Source organism: Euprymna scolopes, chromosome 18, assembly GCF_053919585.1.
Source record: "Euprymna scolopes isolate OS-2025 chromosome 18, ASM5391958v1, whole genome shotgun sequence".
Lineage (NCBI taxonomy): Eukaryota > Metazoa > Mollusca > Cephalopoda > Sepiida > Sepiolidae > Euprymna > Euprymna scolopes.
The window spans coordinates 5,007,653-5,031,388 of NC_136499.1; the positions used below are offsets into that span (position 1 = coordinate 5,007,653).

The following is a 23,736-nucleotide window of genomic DNA, read 5'->3' on the forward strand; positions in this document are numbered from 1 at the left end:
ACTCTTGTATCAACAAAACCAGAAAAAATATGATGCAAGTTTAGAAGAATATATTCATTTTGATTTCTTTTTCTTTTTTCCGACACAAATTTTTATTGTACATAAAGAATATGATTTTCAAGAATTTTTCAAGACATTTCCTATATTTTCAAGAACTGAACTTTTCAAGGGAATAATAGACATAAGGGAAAGCTCAAAATTCAAAGCTTTTAAGTCTGTACAAACCCTGTAGAAGTAGAGAAGTCAACAATTCTCAACTATTTGAAAAACATCCCATCCAACTTGTGTATTAGTATAATTTGTCTTTTTAATGAAGTTCTCAAATGTCAAATGCACCAGGCAATTTAAATTTTATATTTTTTAATTTTTACTTGTTCTTCCAGATATATTCATTTAGAGGTTTTCAATTCCAGATATATTCATTCAGAGGTTTTCAATTTCAGGAAATTCTTTCAACAGGAAAGACATTTAAATAAATTAGTATAATTCAGAGTAATGTTCTCATCTTCATTTTTTTTTCACACAACGTTTCAGTCGATATAACATTCATATATCTTGTTGCACTCAGGAATCTTTCTGTCAAACTCTGGAATTTGCACAGAATTTTTAATTGAACCTTTTAGTTAATCCATGGAGGTAGCATGCTCTTGTTCCATCAGCCATGATGATCCTAAGTAATTCGCAACTGTATTTTGATTGTCACCTGAACCAAATTTTACCAAGTATTATATCCACTACCCCATGAATCCACAAGGACTTTCCAGTCATGGCTTACAGAATGAGAGCATGCTACCCCGTGGATTAAATAAAGAGTTCTATTTGAAATTCTGTGCAGATTCCGGAGTTTGAAAAGACACAATTGAAGAAGGTCAGAGGGTATATCGACCGAAACGTTATGTGAATAATATATAAGATGAGAAGCGCAGATCAAATAATCCACAAAAAGACAAATTCTCAAAATATTTAGAAACATAACAGAATTTGTTAGTCGTAGAAAAAAAGAAAATCATTTGAAATCATTTCCGACATGCATTTAGTTTTATTATTAACAGCCATCAACATCTTACATGCGGGGTGGGGATGATTGAGACGCCAGATTAGTGGTTTAGCAATTATTGAAAAATACTATATGAGTGTCATTCTTTACATTTTTTTTTTTGCTATTTCGCCACAAGTACAGAGCCACTTAGCAATGAGGGCTACTATTTGGGACCAAATTTGCAGGGATACTATTTATGGAGTTGGGCAGTGAGATGTTTGTTCACATTACACTTGAATTTTTGCATGTCAGTACAGTCAGGGAAGCAGGAGCCCAGGAGGGAATTCCAACCTGCAGCAGTCCGAGGGAGAAAACTATTTGAGTAGAATACTTTAAGGCATTTAGGGATCTCTAGTGTAAGGGTGGGATTTTGTTGCTTGTCAGGTTTGTCGTGGATATTGTTGTTGGGGGGGTGTACTAGTGCTTTGAGTCCGTCAGAGCACTAGCCATTGAAATACCTGTAAAACAGGCACAAGGATGCCACGTCTTGGTGATGGGACAGAGGTTGGAATTTAGTTGATAGTCCAGGACCTATTAGGTTCTCAACTTTTTTTTTAAAGCAAGCGACTAGTGGCAGATCCACCAGGCCAGATGTGGCAACAATACTCCATGCATGGGCAAACTGTGGCCTTGTAGAGATACAGGATATTCTCAAGTGAAAGTAGCCTTTTAGCACGGTAGAAAGAGACCACTTTCCTTGCAACAACCTTGGCAATTGCCTCAATGTATTTGTTCCAATTCAGGTTGTCATGTTAACCTTAGAGGCTTGAGGGAAGTACTTTCAGGAAGTCTATTAGTTTTTATTAAATTGTCAGCTTTTCACAGGAAATACACTAATATAAAAACTATTTGAACATTTCTAAAGTTTCAGTTAAACAACTGAAGCCACACACTTCTTACAGCCAAGTTTTTATCTATACATATGTAAAAGTGACTTAGTCTGTATGAGTACTCTGCCAATTTTAGTCTACAGACTTTAAACTTGATATGTAGGGAATTCAGATGCCTGGAAAATTTTGATTTGGTTTTTAGCAGGTAAAAATAGCTGCTAAGAGGTCAAAATTGATAAAATTTGAAGTCAACTTAAAGCGTTTCTCTATGTATGCTCCAATATATATTTATCCATTCATTTCATTTTTTGAGTTTTGGTATTCATCTGTTGGTGACCAAAATGGTAACAAATAACGCTGGAGTACTAAGTGCTTTGATCTCGATTCTAACTGATGACACCCAAATCATTTTTTTTTTAAATCACTACTATACCATATATATATGTATATGTGTGTGTCATATAATAATCCATTGAGAAATTTGCATAAATTATTAAATGTAAGCATATTTTATGACTGGGCAATGCTGGGTGACCTGCTAATTATAATACAAAATGAAAGATACAGACCAATAGACAATATTTAGTATTATGACAATTTTGAACTTTCCATTATGAGAGTAAGGGAGATCACTCAAAGAGAAGGGAAAAAAATTAGTTATGAACAAAAAAAACAAAAAAAAACGATATTCTAATAACGTTATGTTAGTGTAATGATAATCGGATATTGCACGAATTCTTAGTAAGCCATGTGGAGCCAGAGTCAGTTAAAGTTATCTGAGACTATAAAAGAATTAAAAGTAATACATGTACGAAACAAAAAAAACAAAAAATCAAAATATTTAAGGATTCAAAGATTTTGATTTTTTTTTAAACAATTGTTTCTAAGTTTCTTCTTGAATTCATAGATTTTGTCCGAAATATAAACAAATAAAAATAAAACGACAAAGCAATTTGTATTATTCATATCACTGTTTCCAACTTGAATGTCATTTTCACACAATGTTTTGGTTGTTGTAACCTCCAACCTTCTTCAGGTGTATCTTGTTGAATTCAGGAATCTGCACAAAATTTTGAATAGAATCTGCAAGAACCCATGGCATAGTGTATAATGTAGTTGGTTAAATTCAGTTGTAACTTACGCTCTTGTGAAGGTTGAAGGTTCAATCCTCAGTGCAGGCAACACTGAAAATACAATTGCAAGTTACTAACCCGAACCCGACTTCTACCCGACTGATGACTGATGGAATAAGAGCATGGATCAACATGAAAAGTTTCGTTCAAAATTTTGATTCCCGAGATTTCAGATATCAACAAGATACCCCTGTAGAAGGTCGGAGGTTACATCAATTGAAACGTTGTGAAAATAAAAATCAAGATGAGAACAGTAGTCCAAATAATCCAAATTATCCATCATCATCTCAAAAATTCAGAAACAAAAACAAAACATTGAATTTACACTTAACCGTGAAAAAGATGCCTGTTCTATTCAAAATAAAAATGATCTAAATAACATATCGTATTTATTATTAATGGAGACAAAGATTTCTCATGTTGTAAGTGGAACTTTTAAAATTTCAGATATTAGACTCAATCATATGGAATGACGATTCCAAAACTTTGAAACATAGTGAACTAAAACAACATTTATGAACAAAATCAGTATTGGAAAAAAAAAAAAATTCTGGGAATAAAAATTAACAAAAAACATAAGGAACAAAAGAAATATTGCTTAACCATAAACAAAAAAAGAAATTTGAAATCCAAAAATTTTTTTTTAAATATGAATTTCAAATCCAGTTTTGTTAAACTAAAAAGAAATGCTCAGCATTATGTAAAAATAAGAATTATGGTAATCATCAACAACTGGTTCTTGCTCGGATCCCCCCCCCATCCTATATTAAAAAACAAAAAGAACAATCTGCACTCGTGACGGAACGAAAACATATAAAACAGCAGGAGAGACAGTCACGTTTCAGATATTCATAAAATTTGATTTTCTTATGTAAAAATAAAACTACTTGATAAATTTACATGATTTTAGGGATATGATATTTTCGTTTCATCACAGATTCTGGGTGAGAACTATTCTTTCACCTATTTACTACTAAAAAAATAAACCTTTTTGAAAATTTTATTCCGATAAATATTTATGTTTTTATTACAGTGAATTTAAATTAAAATTGGAATTTTCTTACAATCAATAAAATCAAGTGACTAATCTGCTTGGCCATTTTCTTTAATATTGAGCAAATGAACAGATTGGCAAAATATATTCTCGTGAAGTTGGTGATGGCAGCAGTGGCATTAGTTTTCACAGATTAATATTACTTTAAAAAGAAAAAGTAAATAAATAAAAATGGGGTACTTGCCGAGAATTTCCTCTATATAAAAAACAAAAATAAAGATGTACATACCAGTGATGAAATGAAAATAAAATTGATCAAGTAATTTCATTTCTAACCAAGAAAATCAAATTTTATGAGTATCTGAAGAGTGACTATCTTGCCCGCCATCTTGAAAAAAGTTTCAAGAAACAAGGGTGTTAATTCAACAATGATTCATACTTACTAGATATAAATTATAATGCCTGCAGATTCTTCTTAATCGTTTAAAAATGATTTTCTTTATAAAAAATACTACTTGATCAATTTATGTGATTTTTGGAACATGATATTTTCGTTTTGTCACAGAGACATACATCATACAGATTTTTTTTTTTTTTTTTTTTTTTTTTTAATATAGATGGAATTCTGGGCAAGCACCAAAATTTGGATGAAAAGAAATTCAATACATGTCCAGGAAAGATAGCTTACCAGTCAGAGGAGAAAATTCTACAATAAAATATAATTTAAATTAATAAAAAAAAAAAAAAATCTATTCAGTTATATAAAAAAAAAAAAAAAAAATGAAATGGTAACTGATATGCGATGCTTGCAGGTGACATTCTCCAAGTTTTGCCTACCTTTTTCTGCTGGAGGTGCCAGGAGGCTATCATTGGCAGCAAGCAGGAATTTCAGTAGCGTCTCCCACGTCTCTCTGGTAAGGATGGCCGACTCTAGGGCAACATTCTCAATGCTGCGTAACACTCGCTGACATAGTGCAGACTGTCGCTTTACCAGGTCAACACCTATTGATAAAAAAACAAAAACTAGTGACAAATATACTAACAAAACTGAAAAAATAAATAAATAAATAAAAAATAAAAACAAGCTGAGCATGAAAAATTTACTTTCACCATGACTAATGTTTGTGCAAAATTTACTTTCACCATGACTAATGTTTGTGCAAAATTCCAAAAAATCCAAGACCTGGTTATTGAGAAAAGTGTGAACAAATGAACGATTTGGAGGCAATTTTCTCAAGTCGGTTTCTATTTAACTCATAGTTAGAACCCTAACAGGTACTACTACTCCGGGTCAGAATGGACCTGGGAGCAATGGCAATTAAAGGGTGGCTCCACACTCCCCAAAGCCTGCAAGCTGGGGCCTCACCATCAGATATGGTTTAAAGTCATATCCAAGACGTGAGGATGTGAAAGTGCTGGCTGATGGCTTGTGTGAGGTGGCAAGGAGAAAGATGTTTAAAAAGCACATTTGTGTGTGAAAGGACTTTTGCAAGAAAGTGTGTTGTTTTACAAGAACCACAAATAAATGCATTATATTCGCACTTTTACAAAAAAAATGCTGAGTTGGATTTTTGGTTCTTCCCTTTGTTTGTTCCTGCAACGGTACATTTTGAAATGATGAGCGAATTAGTACTGAGAAAGTGTCATAGTAATAAAATGGAATCGTCTATTTTGACAGAATATGATTTTAGTTAATGATAGAAAATATGGAAACATTATTAAAACAGGAGCCGATAAAACTAACATTTGGTTACTATTTTAATGCAATTTTAGATGATTTCATAAAAATAATAAGTGTTTAGTTAGAAAGTTAAATGAAAATATTGATTTCAATGAAAATATTCAGTTAAATTCACCCACCCCCAACAACAAAGCATAGTGCCATTTGAATGTAAAGGGCTACTATTTAGGATCATGTCTAATAGGAGATTGTGGGGAGTGCAGTAGGCAGGTGTTTGTTTGCATACATTTAAATTGTTGCTTATCAGTAGTCAATGAAGCAAGAGACTGGGAACGAATTACAAAGTTCAGAAGCTCGAGAGAAGAAAATGTTAGAGCAAAAGACCTTCTGGCATCTAGGGACCTCTACAGTGAAGAGGTAGAATTTTGCTGTTTGTCAGGTTAGTCAGGAGTATGTATGTAGAAGTGTAAGCCACTTTGAGCTTCAGATGGTTCGCTGTTACACACAAGTCCTGGTAGGTGACTTGTTTGTAGTAGACAGTTCCACAGAACAAAATATTCTTACCGTGTCGAAACCCGGGAAAGAACATGTGAAATTGCACCAGAAAAGGTTTAATATTTATGAAGCAATTCTGGTTTCTGATTGGTTTGTAGCAGAACGTGAATTTGATTCGTCAGTTCTTAGCAGCATCGTTTATAAATAGAATCGTCCGACTGTGTGGGATCATACCCCATTATATCTCCAAAATATTGCGTTGAGGGGGGCACAAGTACTATGAGTTCATCAGAGCAAATCCCAAAAAACAGGCACCCTAAGAATGCAACATTGCGGCAGAAGTTGGAGCTTGGCTGATAGCATGAGACCTGTCAGATTGGAGACTCTTTTTTGGACTTTGTCTACGAATGAGAAACTAGTGGTAGATGCACCAGCTCAAATGTGGCAACAATATTCCATGCATACGTGAATTGTGCCTTTGTCAAGATGCTGTAAGGTGTGAGTAGTTGTCTAGCACAATAGAGAGATCCCATTTTCTTTGCAGCAACTTGGCAGTGTCTTACATGTATTTGTTCAAATTAATGTTGCCTGTGAATGTTAAGGTGAGGAGTTTGAATAAAGAGATCTCAGGTAGCGTATTATTAGTCATGGCTGTTGCTGATTGAAAAGATTTCATGTAATTGTTAATGGAAAAAAATCTTAGTTTTGGCAGCATTGAATGTTACCATCCATTTATCTCCCCATTCCACTATAAACTGGAGGTCATCTATATATATAAAAGGCAAAATGTGTGTGATCATTTCGTGAATGTCTTCAAAAGGCTTCTTTCGCACGCGCTCCCGGGGTTGTTACTATTGCTTAAAACTGTGTATATGGGTCCTATATAATAATATCTAGGAATTAGAAAAGCGTGTAGCGTATAGATTTATTTACATCGATTTTTACAAAATTATTGCTATTTTGGCTTCTCGCGTGTTGATTGGGCTTTTTAGTATAAATATGTGAAACTAAACTCTAACGACGTCTTACCGGCATCGCGCCAGTACTTGGCCCTCGGGCCAGGATCACCAATTGAAACGGGGACCAAGCGAAGAAAACATTGCTCCTCTGAGGATGAATCTGCCAGCGAGAGGGAGAGGAACTCAACCTCACCACTCCCCGGTTCATTCAAAAGAATAAAAAAGAAAAGCAAAAAAAGGAAAGGGGAAGAAAAGGCAGCCCCCACTCCCTGTGAGCATACACCACCTCTAACAACAACACAACCCATTTCAACCCCCAAACCACATACTGCACCAACACCAGACACCGCACCAACACCAGACACCGCACAGACAGTCGTCCCCACACCAATGCAAATTGAGCCGCCATCCCAGAAAGAAAAGAATGAACCCGGGAGGGGGAGAGACCCTTCAGATTCTCCCACTTATGGACTCACTCCAACAGGGACCCTCGCTCTCGAAACGAGGGAGGAACTTTGTTTTGTAGACCCCCTGTCTGTGGCAATGGACTTACGGCACCGGCAGAGAAAAAATTTAAAACCTCTGCTGGACTGCCAACAGATAGGGGGAAAAGACGTTAATGTCCCCTCTAATTTCCCGGACGCCCCACGGCTAACAACTTTTGTCAGGCTTCCTGAGGCCTGCAAAACCAACGTGTGGACAATGCTGGAGGCCGCTGAAGGGGCTGGTCCGGGAATTGAACTCATTAGGAAAAATGACCCTTCCCTTGAGGAACTCGCAAAACAATGCAAGGGAAGGGTCCCAGTGTTGGTCCATCCGTCACTCTATAGGGCCCTTAAATTGACTTACCCTTTGGATGTCGGCGGCATTGTGAGAGAAGGTCAGGAGATGAAAAACCTGACCACCTTGAGCATTGCACACAACGTCGGTGTCCTTTCCCCGGCTGACTTCGGAGCTGAGTGTAACACACCTTAAGGTAGGTACCATGGCTTTGAATTTGGCTAGTCTGAATGTGAGGGGCTTGAGATCATCGGGCTGGGCGGCTCGCCTCCGGCACAACCTCTTGTCCCTGGGAGTGGATGTGGCTGCGATTCAGGAGACGCATTTCGTTTCCTCTGTGGACTGTCAGGTGCTGGCCAGAGACTTTGAGGTTTTTTCAGCATATGGCAGCCCACGGGGGAAGGGAGTCTCCTTGCTAGTTAAACGTACGCTTTCCGCGATGGTTGACGTTGTCCATAGGGATACGGAGGGCAGGCTGGTCGTGGCAGATGTTGCCGTAAAAGATTCTGTGTTTCGGGTGATTGCGGTTCATGCGCCCAGCACCGCTTGTGAGAGGGTCTCATTCTTCAGTCAGCTTGACGCGTTTGTAGATTGTCGGAAGCGGGTAGTGCTAATGGGGGATTGGAATGCCATCTTAGACCCCGACATAGATAAGGTAGGAGGCGGAGCTAGAGGGTCGGAGAGGTGCGAGTCCAGCCTGGCTGATCTGATGGCTAGATGCGGACTGGTCGACAGGTTTTGGGTCGAGCATCCAGGGCGGGAAATGTGGACGTGGACCAATAGCGTTTCCTCCTATCCAAATACCTATTTGGACAGGATGTTAGTTACGAGAGGCGAAGTAGACTTCCTATCCTGTCCCACGTTCACTTGGCTAGGCCAGACGGACCATAAATTAGTTATGGCCCGGCTAAAGCTAGGAAATAGACCTAAGTTAGTGGGGTACTGGAAGTTAAACACCTCCCTTCTGGAGATACAAGACTTCCGAGAGCAGTTAAGAGAATTGATTAAAAAGGCACTAGTGGAGGCAGTTACCGGGAGTAAGTGGTGGTTAGGTCTCAAAGCCAAGATCAGAAGCTTCTCTGTCAAGTATGCCCAGCGCCTCGCACTAGATAAGGCCAAGATGAAGAAGCAGCTAGAGCAGAAACTAGCCCTCCAAAAGGTCTAATCTCTCTCATGGCTGTTATACAGGAGAATAAACAGAAAGTGTGTCCCGTTATGGATTATCGGGAGTTAAATGAGTACGTAGATGTCCATTCTGCCAACGCGGATGTTTGCCTACAGAAATTGAGCGAGTGGCGACAACAGGGACCAAACGTTGCAGTGCTGGACCTACGCTGAGCCTATTTACAAGTGCACGTTGACAAATCTTTGTGGCCGTTCCAAACAGTAAAAATTAAGGGACAGCGATATTGCTTTACTTGCCTAGGATTTGGGTTGAACGTTGCCCTTCTAATAATGCAGGCCATTGTTAATACCGTCCTCAATCAGGATAAGAAAATAAATGAGGCTACGTCCTCATATATCGATGACATTTTTGTGAATGAAAGCATATGTTTGGCAACCCGTGTAAAGGAACATTTGGAGAAATTTGGCCTGGAAAGCAAGACCCCAGAACAGTTGAGACTGGGCTCACGTGTATTGGGATTACATGTCCAAGAGGAGAACGGAAAATTGTTATGGCGGCGTGGCAGTGACCTTCCGACCGTACCTAATAGACTTACTCGCCGAATTGTGTTTTCAGTGTGTAGGAAACTGACTGGTCATTTCCCAGTGTGTGGCTGGTTGCATGTTGCCACAGCATTTGTGAAACGAAGGGTGAATATGATCACAACTGGATGGGATGACAAAGTGCGAGACCCTATTCTAGCACAGATGATCAAAGACATTTTGTTCGAGAGCGTCCCAGGAAGATCCGGTAAGAGGTGACTGTGTATCTGTGGAGAAGAAGTCACAGTATGGGTGGATGCCAGTTCTATTGCTACAGGCATGGCTGTGGAAAGCAACCGTTCTGTGGCGGAGGACGCAAGCTGGCTCCGCACAATGCATGAAGACAAACACATAAATTTAGCTGAGCTTGATGCTGTGTTGCGAGGCGTCAACCTTGCATTACAGTGGAAAGCTAAAACCATACATTTGCGAACTGACTCTGCTTGTGTCTACCGGTGGATAACTGACACCTTGTCTCGACACCAAAGCAGCCTCGGAAATGTTAATCAAGCGTCGCCTCTCCACGCTTCGAGATTTGGTCTCGGAATATGAACTAACAAGCGACGTGAGGCTCGTCAAGTCTCACGATAACAGAGCTGACCAACTTACTCGAGTACCACAGTAGTCGATAGATGAGATCCGTAAGGCAACAGAACCCAGAGAACTTGTGTGCGCTGTGGCCGCAGAACACGAACACGACACTCATATGCAGACAATTCATCAATCCAGTGGACATCCCGGTGTGAAAAGGACATGGTACTTTGTAAAGTTGTTCAATCCAACAAAAACTGAAACTGAAGTGTGATCGGTGGTTGGGGATTGTAAAGAACGTCAATCCATAGATCCAGCTCCGGTGCATTGGAAGCCAGGTAAGCTTAACGTCACGGACACTTGGAGTAGGATTGCTATGGATATAACCCATTTCGGTACTCAGGTGGACTTGACATTGATAGATTATGGTGCCAGCTGTTCTGCCATTTGGAGGCAGTTGTACCGACAGGATTCAGCTAGCGTCATTAAGGAGTTGCAGAGTATATTCTGCGAAAGGGGGCCGCCGACCAAATTGCTCACAGATAATGTTTTGCGGAAAGACAATTGCTGATTTTACACAAATGTGGGGCATGCACATTCGATTTCAGTGTGCCCACGTACCATCCGGAAACGGTATAATCAAGCGATCCCATCGCACTATAAAGCGCATTGCGGCAAGAACAGGGTGCACGATCTTGGAGGCAGTGTACTGATACAACGTCACGCCTAAAGATGACAAGACAGCCATGACAGCACCTGCAAATATGCTATACAATTATAGGATCCGTATCAAAGGTATCGATGAAGTGAGGGTGCCCGAGACTGCAGTGGCTAATTCGTACAAGGAAGGGGATGCAGTTGAAGAATCTACGGGGAAGATGCACAACGCAGTTCAGTACAGGAACAGTGACAAAAATAAATAGTCAACACTCAATATCAGTTGATGGAACACCACGCCACATAAAAGATGTGCGCCCAGCATGCCGACATGACGTTATAATCAACGATGAACTCAATTCATCATATGACAAAGACCCACTGCTGTACAAACGGCCAGATGACGGAAGCTCTTCAGAAGATGATGACGGAAGCTCTTCAGAAAATGATGAGAATCCAGAGCAGGACGAGTTTAATGATCCGGCAAACGAAGGTACCACTGAGGAAGTTCCTGAATCTGTACCATTAAGGCGAAGTACCCGGACGAAACGGCCCAACATTGTCATATGTGTGATCTCGAGATCAGGGAGGAGTGGGACGAGCATGTGCAATTGGGTTTGCCCGACGGCTATAAAATGTCAAGCCGAAACAAAGATTGCGAGTCGTTTCTTTTTTTTGGTCGACGGTTGAAAAGAACTTGCTTGTGAAGAGTGTAACGTTTGCGAGAAGAAAGAAGTCGAAAGAACTGATTCATTCAACTTTGAAAAGAATTTCTGGCGTGTATATCGCTTAACACAAATTACTTAGCTTTCTCCTCCTTCATGCTGCGACACTGCGAAATTCTGTGAATTTTTTGTGATTTTTATTTCTGTGAATTTTCTGTGATTTTTTGCGCATTTATTTCTGTGATTTTTTGCGCATTTATTTCTGTGAATTTTTTCTGCCTTTATTTCTGTGAATTTTTTGTGCAAATTTCTCAATTATTTATACTTTTGCAAAATTTTTATTTGATGAAAGAAAAACTGAAGTAGAGATGGTTGCAATGAACAGCAAGTCTGTTTTATGGCATATCAACCATTTTCAGTCGTTAAGTATGAGAATGCCATTAACTCTGAAGACAAAAAAAAAAAAATGTTTATTTTTTGGGGTTATAGTTACTTAATCTACTTCCTAACTTCCAACGTAGTGCCACTGGAAACGGTGACAAAGCAAATCAGTTCCTTCACTTTTTTTCTCTCATGCCTATATCTCCCCTGTGCATGTACTCTTTTTTTTGTTATGCTTTTCCAATCATCCGGGGGGTTTTTTATTTAATAATCATTGAAAGTTTTTTTTTATCTTATTTTAATTAAGAATTATTGAATTTGTTTTTACCTTTCCTAAGAATTATTGAAAACATTTTTTGTGCTTTTTTTGCTTTTTAAATTATTCAAAACACTTTTTAAAATCTTTTTAAGTAATGAACTATTTAGTTTATGAAATAATACCAACCATGGAACTGTGCCTCATGAAACCAGTAATTTCATAAACATATTTATATAAATTCAAGTAAAAAAACTTTTTTTTAAATTTAAAAAAAAAAAAAAAAAAAAAACTTATTTTATAAACATATTTCTTATAAAATTTCAAATAAAATAATTTTTTTTATTTTTTTAATTTTGTTATAAAAAAATGCAAATAAAGACTAATTGTGTTATTTTCATCTGTATAATTTTGTTAATTTTTATAGTATATTTTTGAATAATGTCCTTTTCTCATATTTTATTTCAATAAATCGCTTCACAATAGAAATACTGAAGATCAATAAAAGTGAAGGAACTGATTTGCCTTGTCAGCGCTAGACCAGAAATTAGGAAGTACATTAGCTGACTACAACCCTTTTTGGTGTAGCAACTTCATTTTTAAAATCTTCATTGTGATTTTTTTTTTTTTTAAATCATATGTTCAGTGGGTGTTTCCCATAATACACAGGTAAAATATGGCTGTTCAAAATAAAATAACAGGAAGACAATTTGATATACTTATGTGTTGAGGAAAAGCAGATATCTACACCAAGAATTATGGAAAATTAGAGTATAATTTTAAGAAAAAATAAATCAAAATCATTTTTTTTCATAAATGTCTGATTCTATGTTGGACAATCCATTTTACGTCTTACATCCATTTTTCTCCTTTTTACAAAACTGTTCTGAATTAAGAATGTTTGATCCAACCTAAAAATTGTAACTTGCATTTGAAGCGTTGGAAATTAATTGAAAATAAGAATTGTGTATATAAATTTTTTTTTTTTTAAACACTAAAAACATATCCAAGTAGACTAACAGACTAACACTGTTGCTTGCAGAATTCCACCATGCGAACCAGAAAAAAAATAACAGATTCTTTATTTAGAGCATTGAAATATATCTAATTTGATTAAGCAAATAAATTTGTTTATATAAAAAAAATGCGTTGTTTTGCATTTTAAAACATATTCATTTATATATGTAATTCTTATTTTCAATTAATATACAAAGCTTCAAATGCATTAATTCATTAATTCAATTTGCGCAGCTAATGGGATATCTTGCTGGTGACTGTTTTACTTTTTATTTTATTTTTTTTTAAATCAAACCGTTATCAAGACTCATGTACTAACACTGTCACTCGCAGAATTGCATCATGTAGACCAGAAAAAGAAGAAAAAAAAAACAGACTCTTCATTAACAAGGATGTATAGCATCAAAATATATCTGATTTGATTTAAGCAAATAAATTTGTTTATATATAAAAAAAAAAATGTGTTGTTTAACATTCTAAACATATTCATCAGGGCTCTACGGACAAATTTATCTTTAGTTGACCTTTGATAACTAAATATTTTCGTTTACTAGCCAAATAGAAACGTTACTAGCCAAACCCACATGATTTTTAGAATATGAGATCTTCGTTTTATGACGAGTACATACATCATAAAAATTTTTCTGAATTTTTTTTAAATTAGTGTAATTCTAAATATACAACAAATTTTATGTTGATACTTGAAGGTATAAACATTCTGATTTCTTCAGACGTTTTTTTAAACAGCCTTCGTCAAAAAAAGTATATTGTTCTCTTAAACTTTTATTTAAATAATTTAACTTCGTTCGTTTTATTAAAAAAAAGTTGAAAAGATATTTTTCACTTGGTAGTGAGCTTTGGAAGATTGTCAGTGAAAGGAATGCAATCACCAAAAGATAAGCGTTTCATTATTTCTAGTCACCACTTTGAAAAATCACTCGCAAATGCGACTGTTTCAATCACAATGTAGAACCCTGTTCATTTATATACGTAATTATTTTCAATTTTTTTTTTTTAAATTAAAATTCTAATCAATTTTTTTATAATTTTTAGTGTAGATATCTACTTTTCTCCAATACGCAAGCACATCAAATAGTTTTCCCGTTATTTTGAACTGACATATTACACTTGTACATGATGGGGAAACAAGCACCAAACATTCTTAGTGACTTACTTGATCCATCTCGTGGCACAAACAGATTGAGAAGATGATGGATTATTTCCCTTGCATAGAGGTTGGGATTTTCAATGACAGGACTGGGCACACCTTCCAAAGGAGTAGTGAGTGCAGTCAACCAGTCACAATAAATATTGACGCAGTCACGAATGGCTTCATGTTCAGTGAGGGGAAGACTCAGCCCAAAGCACAACACCTAGAATTGGGAATCAAAGAAAAATTAGAAAAGTAAAAACACAAATTTTCTTATTCATTATTTAAGATGGAATAACTGTGATAACTAAACATGGCTAGAAGTCATATACCTCGGGTCCATGACTAATTATAAATAGGTTTCAAAATGTTTGAAATGAAGGTTATTCATATCATTTGTCAAACTTGGGAATTTGGACAGAATTTCATACGGAATCTTTTATTTACTTCACAGGGGTAGCATGCTCTTTTTCTGTCAGTCATGACTGGATAGCAGGGTCCTAAGTAATTTGTAATTGTATTTTTTGGTTTCCCATACAGATTATTGAACCTTCAGCTTTCAGGAGAATATTACTTTTACAATTGATTTTTTCAAGTACACTAACCAAATTCCCAAGTTCAACAAGATACACCTGAAGGTCAGAGGTTACATCGCTGGAAACGTTATGAAAATAGCACTAAAGATGAGAGCAGAATTGATTATATAATGTTATAAATTGAATTAAAAAAAAATTCTTAATGCTGCAATATTTTTAGTTATAAATTTATTATATTTTTTACTAGAATTTCTTGTCCTTTGCTTTTCCATGTTTAAGCTTAACCATATTACTGTTCATGCTCGCATTTTTCTATTGTAATCCATGATTTTTCCAGGCTTCCAGTAAATTAACTTGTTTTTTGTTTAATTTCAGTCTTATTTTTTTGCTCCCATAAACGAAGCATACACATATGTAATAATAAAGTAAGGCACTCGTCTGCTTTCAATACCCCCCACCAATTAATCCCTTTTCATTCTTTCATTCTATCTGTTTCACTTATTACTTCTCTTTTCGCGAGAGCAGTAAATTGGTAGCAACAGTAGTTGCTGAAGTGACATGGTTGCTATGGAAACCAGTCATAAAAAAACGTTGCTCACCTCCTTAAGTTTTTTTATGATTTTGAACACCAGTAAATTCATCATAACTTTTGTTTTACTGAATGAAAATTGAAAATTCTTTTCACAATATAGCTGAGAAGGTGATCTATAAACTTTAATGATTGTTTGAAATTTAGTCGAAAAATGAGTGAGCGGTGAAGCTTTAAAGCAGTTCTAAATGACTAAAACTGCCATTTAACCATATATTCAAACACTATTGTGTTTGAATGATTTTATATATATATATATATATATATATATATATATATATATACACATATATATATACTAGCAGACTGCCCAGCATTGCCCAGTCATAAGATACGCTTAAATATATTTTAATTCATGCAGATTATATATATGCTAATATATAATAGTGATATCAAAAGTAAAAACAAATATGACTTAGGTGCCATCAGCTAGAATCAAAACTGAAACATACACCTCTCCAGCCTCATTCCTTAGCTACTGAGCCATGCCTATACAAATAAATAATGACGTTTAATCTATGAATGTAGGTTTGTGCATGTAAACAGGTTTAGCTGACTACTGTACAAAAGCGAACTGCTTTGCTTTTAATTTTTGTTGGTTAAAAATAAAATTGAAAGTGTGCTCGAGGTCCAAATACCCTAGATATTAAATTTCTACTCTGTAGACCAAATATTCAAAGACAACTTTGGTAGAGATTTTTCGCAGACACATTGACAAGGTCACTTTTCTCTCTCTCTATATATATATGCAATCGATTTTATTAACAGGTATCTTCCTTGGCTGTTTTTCCACCCAGATCGTGGAATAGATTTTGTGATTTGTGAAATAGATTTTATGTGTTTATTTTAGGATTCTTTTAAACAATATTTCTTCATCTAATCCTACCATCATTCATTCAATATTTTATACAAGGTTCAAGCAAGCAGACCCAGACGATCCACAGAGTTTTATAATTATTAAGATAAATTAATGTTCTATCCTATTCAAGTAAGTAATTTTGTAAACTCGAGAAAAAAATGGATTAAGAGTACAAATATTTCTAATTTGCATCAGTAAATTTCAGCAACATTTGTATTTTTCAAGGTAATCTTTAATAATTCATAAGGATTGGGTCTTTTTCAAATATTACACCTACTGTTTGATGTATATTGGTAACACTGAGGTCTCAGTTTTATGTATACTAGTATACTATGAATACCTAGAGTGGAACAATCATTTGAGCTTTAATCCGTGACAAACTTTAATCTATGCCACCCCCTTGCCAAATTTTCACAAAAGACACTCATTTAGCTTCAACGACCATCAACAGTTTCCCCTCACTCTCTATCTGTGGCTAAATTTAAACAAAAGTTCCATGAACAAAGCATCTTTCTTAGAACAGACTGCTGGTTTGCTTTCCAGCAGACTACAACATGGTCATCTTTAAGTCCAATATAAACAAGTTCTTGGTAAGCTCTCCCTCCAATAATCCATTTCTACTCCATTTTCATCACTATTAATATGTGTTTGTCTCAGTAACTACTGTACACTCATTAACCCTTATCCTCGAGTGGCCTTCAGATCTTAATGAGTGGAGATTTCCACATAGAACAAGTGAAGCATGCATGGTTCCCCATGAGTACACAGTGAACAAGGCATAAAAAAAAAAATGACTAAGTTTAGCATTTGCACCCCCACCCCCATTTAGCACCAAAAGTCCCTAGGGGACGTCAAATTCTGATGAAAATAAACAAACGGTGCAGTTTTAGGCCTTAACATATGTAAATTTGAGTTCTGCACCATGCAAAAAAAGAAATGACTAAGTCCATCATTGCCCCCCCCCGTCCATTTAGCCCCAAAAGTCCCCAAGGCCTTAACATATTTAAATTTGAGTTCAGCACCATGCAAAACTGCTAAATAGACATACACAGAAAATTTTGGACAAACATGGTAAAATCGTTCCAAAAATAGAGTTTTTATTAGCCCTAAAAGAGCCCCTCTAGAGTTATCGTGAAGTATAGACAACCAAATTATACAGAAATCAGTTAGTTACAACTTTCCAGAAAGTTTTATAAAAATCACAGGCATCAATTTTTTAATAAGCACAAAAGTGTCAATTTTAGCCATTTTAACCCGAAAGGCACCCGTAGGGAGGCAACCAGAGTTTTCCCAGAAAATCTGTTCTGTTACTCATATCATGTTTAATGTTTGTGCAAAATTTCAAAAAATTCCAAGGCGTAGTTATTGAGAAAAGTGCGGACAGACGAACGGACAAGGGTGAATTTACAGGCACACCCTCCTTTTGTTGGGGGGGACCAAAAATGGATATAATCAGTTTTATTTATTATTCAATAAATTTGAACTCATAAAACAAATCTTTCAAAGTGATTTTGCTCAAATTTTGTATTCACAAAAGATTTTGGTATTGAAGAAAAAAAATTGAGCATGAATGCTTTAAAAGAATGTTCTTTTGATCATCTATAATTGAAAAATGTAAAAAAAAAATGTAGAGAGTGAATGACCTTTTGCCCCCCATCAAATATTTCTGAAATCTAGTTTAGCTTGTTTTGTTTTATGGCATATCAATCCTTTTTATGCTATTTAAAAATGTTGAATCCAATAATTTTGGTAAAATTTTTATATCTTCAAGTTTTCAGTGTTTAGTTTGGTTGTTTTGTAGAAAAGTTTTTTTTTTAGTTTTTGGCTTTGCAGAACACAAGTTTTGCAAAAAAGGAAAGAAAAAAAGCAATAGCATCAATGTTTAGTGCATTTAAGTGAGGAAGCTGATATCTTTAGACAGTCTGATCGGATAGTACCAAAATTTCTGAAGTTCTGCCAATTTTTTTTTTTTTTAAATAAATAGTGAAAATGTGCAACAGATTATTTTTATTCATCAATTATGCAGCAAAATCAACAGAGAAGTTTCTAGAAATGTGTTTGTGGTTTTAAATGCTTTCATGCGTTTCTTTTAAGAAGAGCAGAGAGTTGCGATGATGATTGTAAAATATATATATATTATGCATGGAAAAATGTTTGGCATTCTCAGGTCATATTAAATTGAATAAATCAGCCATTTTAGATAGTTCAAGGACAAGTTTGACGTCTAGGAAATAGTCTTATAAAATAAGATGGCTAAATATTACAATTCTGAATTTTTGAGATGAGAATTGATTATTCATATTATTTGGATTCTTTACACCCATGGCATTGTGAATAAAGCACTTGGTAAAAATTTGTTGTGAAGTTACACTCTTTTGGAGATTGAAAGTTCAATCATCAGTCTAGGGCAACTCTCAAAATATAACTGCGAATTACTTATAGAGCTTCTACCCAGTCATAGCTGACGGAACAAGAGCATGCTGCCTCCATGTATTAAATATAGAGTTCTGTTTGAAATTCCATGCAAATTTTAGAGTTTGATGAGATACACCTAAAGAAGGTTAGATGTATTTCTGTGTCACATCCAGATCCTTACGTAAAATTTCAAAATGTCATAACTATCTGCGAGTAATAATATCTAACAATCTTAAGTTTGACGACCACTTATGTATTGAACAGGGTTAATAGGGAGCTTTACCCTAACCCTAACACTAAAATTCCTTGTGAATGGCATTTGCTGACTAGGCAATGATTTGTCCCTACTTGGAATACGAGTCCTTCGTGTTTGTTGGAGTTGGCAGAGTGTTCTTTGATTTTCTTGAGCGTCTACAGCATTGTGCCAGCAGATATATACACCATATTCCCTGCCACGACCCTGTTCCCTCTAGAGTATATGATCTGCTTGGATTAGACCTACTGTCTACTCACCGGAATGTAACAGTTGTTTCTGTTGCCTACAGATTATTTCTTTTTCTAGGGTGATGACTTTTCAAATCTCATTTTCCAAACCTTGTGTCACATCATTGTACCATGGGAGGGAGATAAATAACTTATGTTGTGAGTATCATACAAACATAAATCTGACAGGAGTAGAAACTAGAGATGGATACCAATAAAAAAAATGATAAAAAGATAAAACTGAAAAGAAAATAATTGCTGTTTTTACCTCCATCGTCCACTTGACATCTTTATCATTTTGTAGATTTGATGATGGCGTCGAGAATGTCTTTGCAAGATGCTTCACGACAGAGCAAGCAATCTCCTTGCCCGCTAATTCTGGAAACTTGTGTAAGACACTCTGGTTGGCCTTGTCACACTGGATCTCGCGTTGGAGAGAGGCCCACTCGGAATACATCGTTAACACCACTTAAATAAACCTGCAAAATATAAAACGATGTATAAATAGATATAAAAACAATAAAAGGGAAAAAGATGTTTTCTGGAAGCATTTGTGTAGTGTGAAATGAATTTTGTTTGAAGGCTATATCAATGCGGTTTGTGGGAAACACTATGGGCACAAGTTAGTATATAAAAGAATGACAATATTAAAAGGAATTTTCAATAATGTTTATTTACCAACAGATAGGTATTGATGTCTAATTTTCAAGAATAATATCTCTTCTTTAGGGAGAAAAAAAAAGAAATGTATACTAGTGCTCATCAAGGCTTTCCTTTGTTTTATTTACAGTTCAGCCCCGCTTTGCTTGGGCCCTATGTACTGTTCATAATTTTATGTCCATATTTATATAATATATATATATATATATATATATATATATATATATATATATATATATATATATATATATATATATATATAAAAAGTTTAACTCATGTCCAGGTACCCTACTTCCAAAATTTCAAGTGTTTAGACTCAAAATTGGTGGAGGAGTTTGGTAGAGTCTTTAAACGTCAACTCTAAACTTTGCCAGCCAAATTTTCGCCCAAAAACTGATTAAAAAAGCTAGCTGCATGTCTGAATACCCTTTATGTAAAATTTCAAATTTTTAGACCCAAGATTGGCTTAATAGTTTGCTAGAGACTGCAAAAGTCTAATCTTTTGAACTTTGACACCTTGGCAGCCAAATATTTGGCCAAAAACAGATTAAAAAGCTTGCTCTATGTCTGAATACACTTTATGTAAAATTTCAAATGTTTAGACCAAAAATTGACCGAGTAATTTGGTAGAGACTGCAGAGGTCAAATTTTGCTTAACTTTGACCCCAATTTTAACCTCTTAACATTTTTAGGCTTAAATCAAATTAAAAAGTTTGATCTATGTCTAAGTAATTTACATCTAAAATTTCAAGTATTTGGACCCAAAATTGGCAGAGGAGTTTGGTAGAGTTTTCAAAGTTCAAAATCGTTGAACTTTGACCCCTTAACAACCAAATTTCTGGCCAAAAAACGATTAAAAAGATTTTCCCAAATTTTAATACTCCTCATGTCAAATCTCGAGTCTCTAGACCGAAAAATGACGGAGTTATTTGGTAGGGAAATGTACAGATATATAGATTTGCGGAAGTCAGTGCCGCAGTCTGGCTGATAAATCAATTTTCACAATACAAGTTCTGATGGATATTAAGTACCACAGTCCCAAAAATTAATAAAACCACTGCGATTACCATACTCCCTAATCTAAACATGGAACCATTACTTACTTTAGGACTAATCACAAGTCTAATCTCTACACAAAAGTATGGTCTCTTTTCTAATGTTTACATTTTATTTAATAACCTAGCATGTTTAGCAGCAGAACAAAGGGATAGGAAGTTGTTCACTAAGGACAGTTCGTCTGCCAATGAACCTCACCTGGCACTCAGCTCTCACCTGTGACTCACCGTAGCTGTTGCATGCAACAGCAGCCACACTCTGAGTATTGGCTTCAACGAGTTTGCTAAACCAGGTGAGAGTAGCCGATGCATCTCATGTATCTCTAATCTTCGATAAGTTAGGATTGGGCCGCATCAGCCCTACTGTATGCGAAGCCCGAACCCCGGCAGAACAAACGGAAGAGTTCACCTGAAGATCTAACAGCTGTGAAGGTGGTGGTAGCAAGTGTTGTTGGAATGCCTAGTGGCGGCCACCACAACGCCCTCCATTGCATGTAAACAGAATTTTTGTGAAATATTAAACGGTTCTTCTGCTTGGTTAATGTTGGTGCATTACTTACGGAAGCTGTTCTTCTGCTCGGTTAATGTCAGTGTGTTACTTACAGAAAAACGGTTAATTAAACTGCAGAAGCGCTTGTTAAAAACTATACACCCCGCTCTAAAAAAAAGAACGAAAAACATAAATCGGCAGCCCCCCCCCCCCAAAAAAAGGTGGCCATAAAGCGGGTGCATTTCTACATATCTTGGAAACTGGAATTTTAAACGTTAGTTGGAATTTTAAAGGATTTTCCGAGGGTAAAAAAGAAAGCACCCCCCCCCCCAAAAAAAATGGTGGCCACAAAGTGGGTGCTCATTTTACGTTAAATTATTATAGAAAAGTGATCCTCCACTTTTTTTAAACTAACATTTTTCATATCTTGGAAACTACTCGTTTGCCGTAATTTTGAACGTTATTTTTGTTTTCAGGGCCACCGAAAAAGTCTAATAATGGTAATTTTAAAGGAATTTTCGAGGATGGAGTGAGTCTTCATAATGCGGTTCTAAATAATAATGATGCTATTTTACAATTTGTCATTGTTCTAAGGGAGAGAACTGTGGATTATTTGTTCTCATAATTTAGGACGCTAATAATGCTGTCAGTAAGTTTGCACGAGCGGTTTACAAAAACATGTTTTTCATTCTTTTGTTTGGAGAGGTGTATTCAATTATAGAACTTTTATGGTTTTTTAATAGGTGCTTCTGCAGTTTAATTAACCGTTTTTCCGTATATAACGCGCCGAAATAAACCGAGCAGAAGAACTGCTAAAAACTATACAAATTCTATAAAAATAAAACTAAAAAAAACGAAAATCATAAATGTTTTTGTAAACTACTAGTGTAAATTTAATGACAGCGTCCTAAATTATAAGATTTAAAAAAAACAAAAAACAAATCTGAGATTCTTAGTAAAAGAGTAGTTGTCTCCTTCAGAACAATGACAAATTGTAAAACATATAACCTTTTTTCAATATTTTCATTTTTAATGTCTTGATTAAACTGTACAAGTATCGAAAATTGGGTAAAAGTGCATTTTTCTTAAGGCGAAACTCCGAAACGAATATTTTAGATTACTCAAGTCATGTTAAGGCGAGAAATACAGATACATGAGAAGTAGTCCCTATTTACTTGTTATCCTACGGGGGTGCGGCAAAATTATGTTTTTTTTTTGTTTTGTTTTATTTTTTTGCTTGTTTTTTTTTTATGTGGAGAAATTGCATTTCATTGCAGCTCCATAAAAAAAAAAAAAAAGGTCACTCCAGATTATGACAAAAAAAAAAAAAAAAAAAAAAAATTAAATTGCCCAAGTTTTGAAGAATTTCTCCTTCACTGACTGAGGACAGAAAAGATAAAATGTAATCACAGAATTTTATGAATGTAGAAAAAAAAATGTGAAAATAGGAATATTGTAACAGTTCCTATAGTACAATTGATCTAGATCTACGAAAAACAACAAAACTCCTTTAAAAAACAGCCTAAAATCTTCATCTTGTTTATTTGTATATTTTAAAAGAAATTAAATCGTATTTTAGTCTTATATTTTGTCATTAAATTAAAAACAGAATCACATTCATTTTATTTCGTTTTAATGCGAACAAAAAAATAAATTTTAATTGATTTCTTTTAAAAACAAAACAAACGTCAATCATGTACGACGACGTATTTCGTTTTTCTAATTTTCATTCTTAAATTAAAAATATAAAATCATATGACTAAAAAAAATGTAAATATACAGGATGTAATTACATATTTAAATTTATATGAAAATAAAAATCAAAACTTTTTAAAGATAAAGAATAAAACAAAAAATAAACTGAAAAAACTGAAGAGGATGTGTCCGAAAACATTAAAAAAATTTTTTAAAACAGGTGAATAAAGTTCGACTAAATAACATCTTTAAAAATATATCAGACGTCTCACCAAAGAAACGATATAGAAAAACCTGTCCCTAATATGTTCTTGTAGAATTTTTATAAAAAGAAAGACAGCTTAAAAACAGCCAGGTTAAAACGGAAATGATAATCTTACCATTAATTCGGTGTTATGAAGATTAAAAGTAAAGCCGCCATAACTGTTGTACCTCGACTGAAGAATGACGCTAGTCAAGGGAGATAACTCGCATTTACCTTGTAGGTCAAAGTTGGCACAGAGGTTCCATTTACGGTCAAAATGGGACACAAGATTTTCAGTAAATTTTTGTTTACCGACATGAAATCTAGTCGGCATTATACATTTGAAATACAAATAAATTTTATATATATATATATATATATATATATATATATATATATATATATATATATATATATATATATATATATATATAT

At 35.1% G+C, this 23,736-nt stretch overlaps 1 protein-coding gene across 3 annotated transcripts in view; it reads right to left on the minus strand.

Moving 5' to 3' along the window:
• The window catches only part of LOC145297488 (ral GTPase-activating protein subunit beta-like), a 198,968-nt gene extending 175,443 nt beyond the window's left edge, over positions 1-23,525 (minus strand). For all 3 annotated transcript variants that reach the window (XM_080143373.1, XM_080143372.1, XM_080143371.1), the window contains exons 1-4: positions 23,438-23,525; positions 19,426-19,636; positions 14,300-14,498; positions 4,834-4,998 (exon numbers count right to left, since the gene is read on the minus strand). In XM_080143373.1, coding sequence (XP_079999499.1) covers positions 4,834-4,998; positions 14,300-14,498; positions 19,426-19,614 — 553 coding nt within the window. In that variant the 5' untranslated portion in view covers positions 19,615-19,636; positions 23,438-23,525. The remainder of the gene's footprint in view (positions 1-4,833; positions 4,999-14,299; positions 14,499-19,425; positions 19,637-23,437) is intronic.
• Positions 23,526-23,736: the final 211 nt, after the last annotated feature.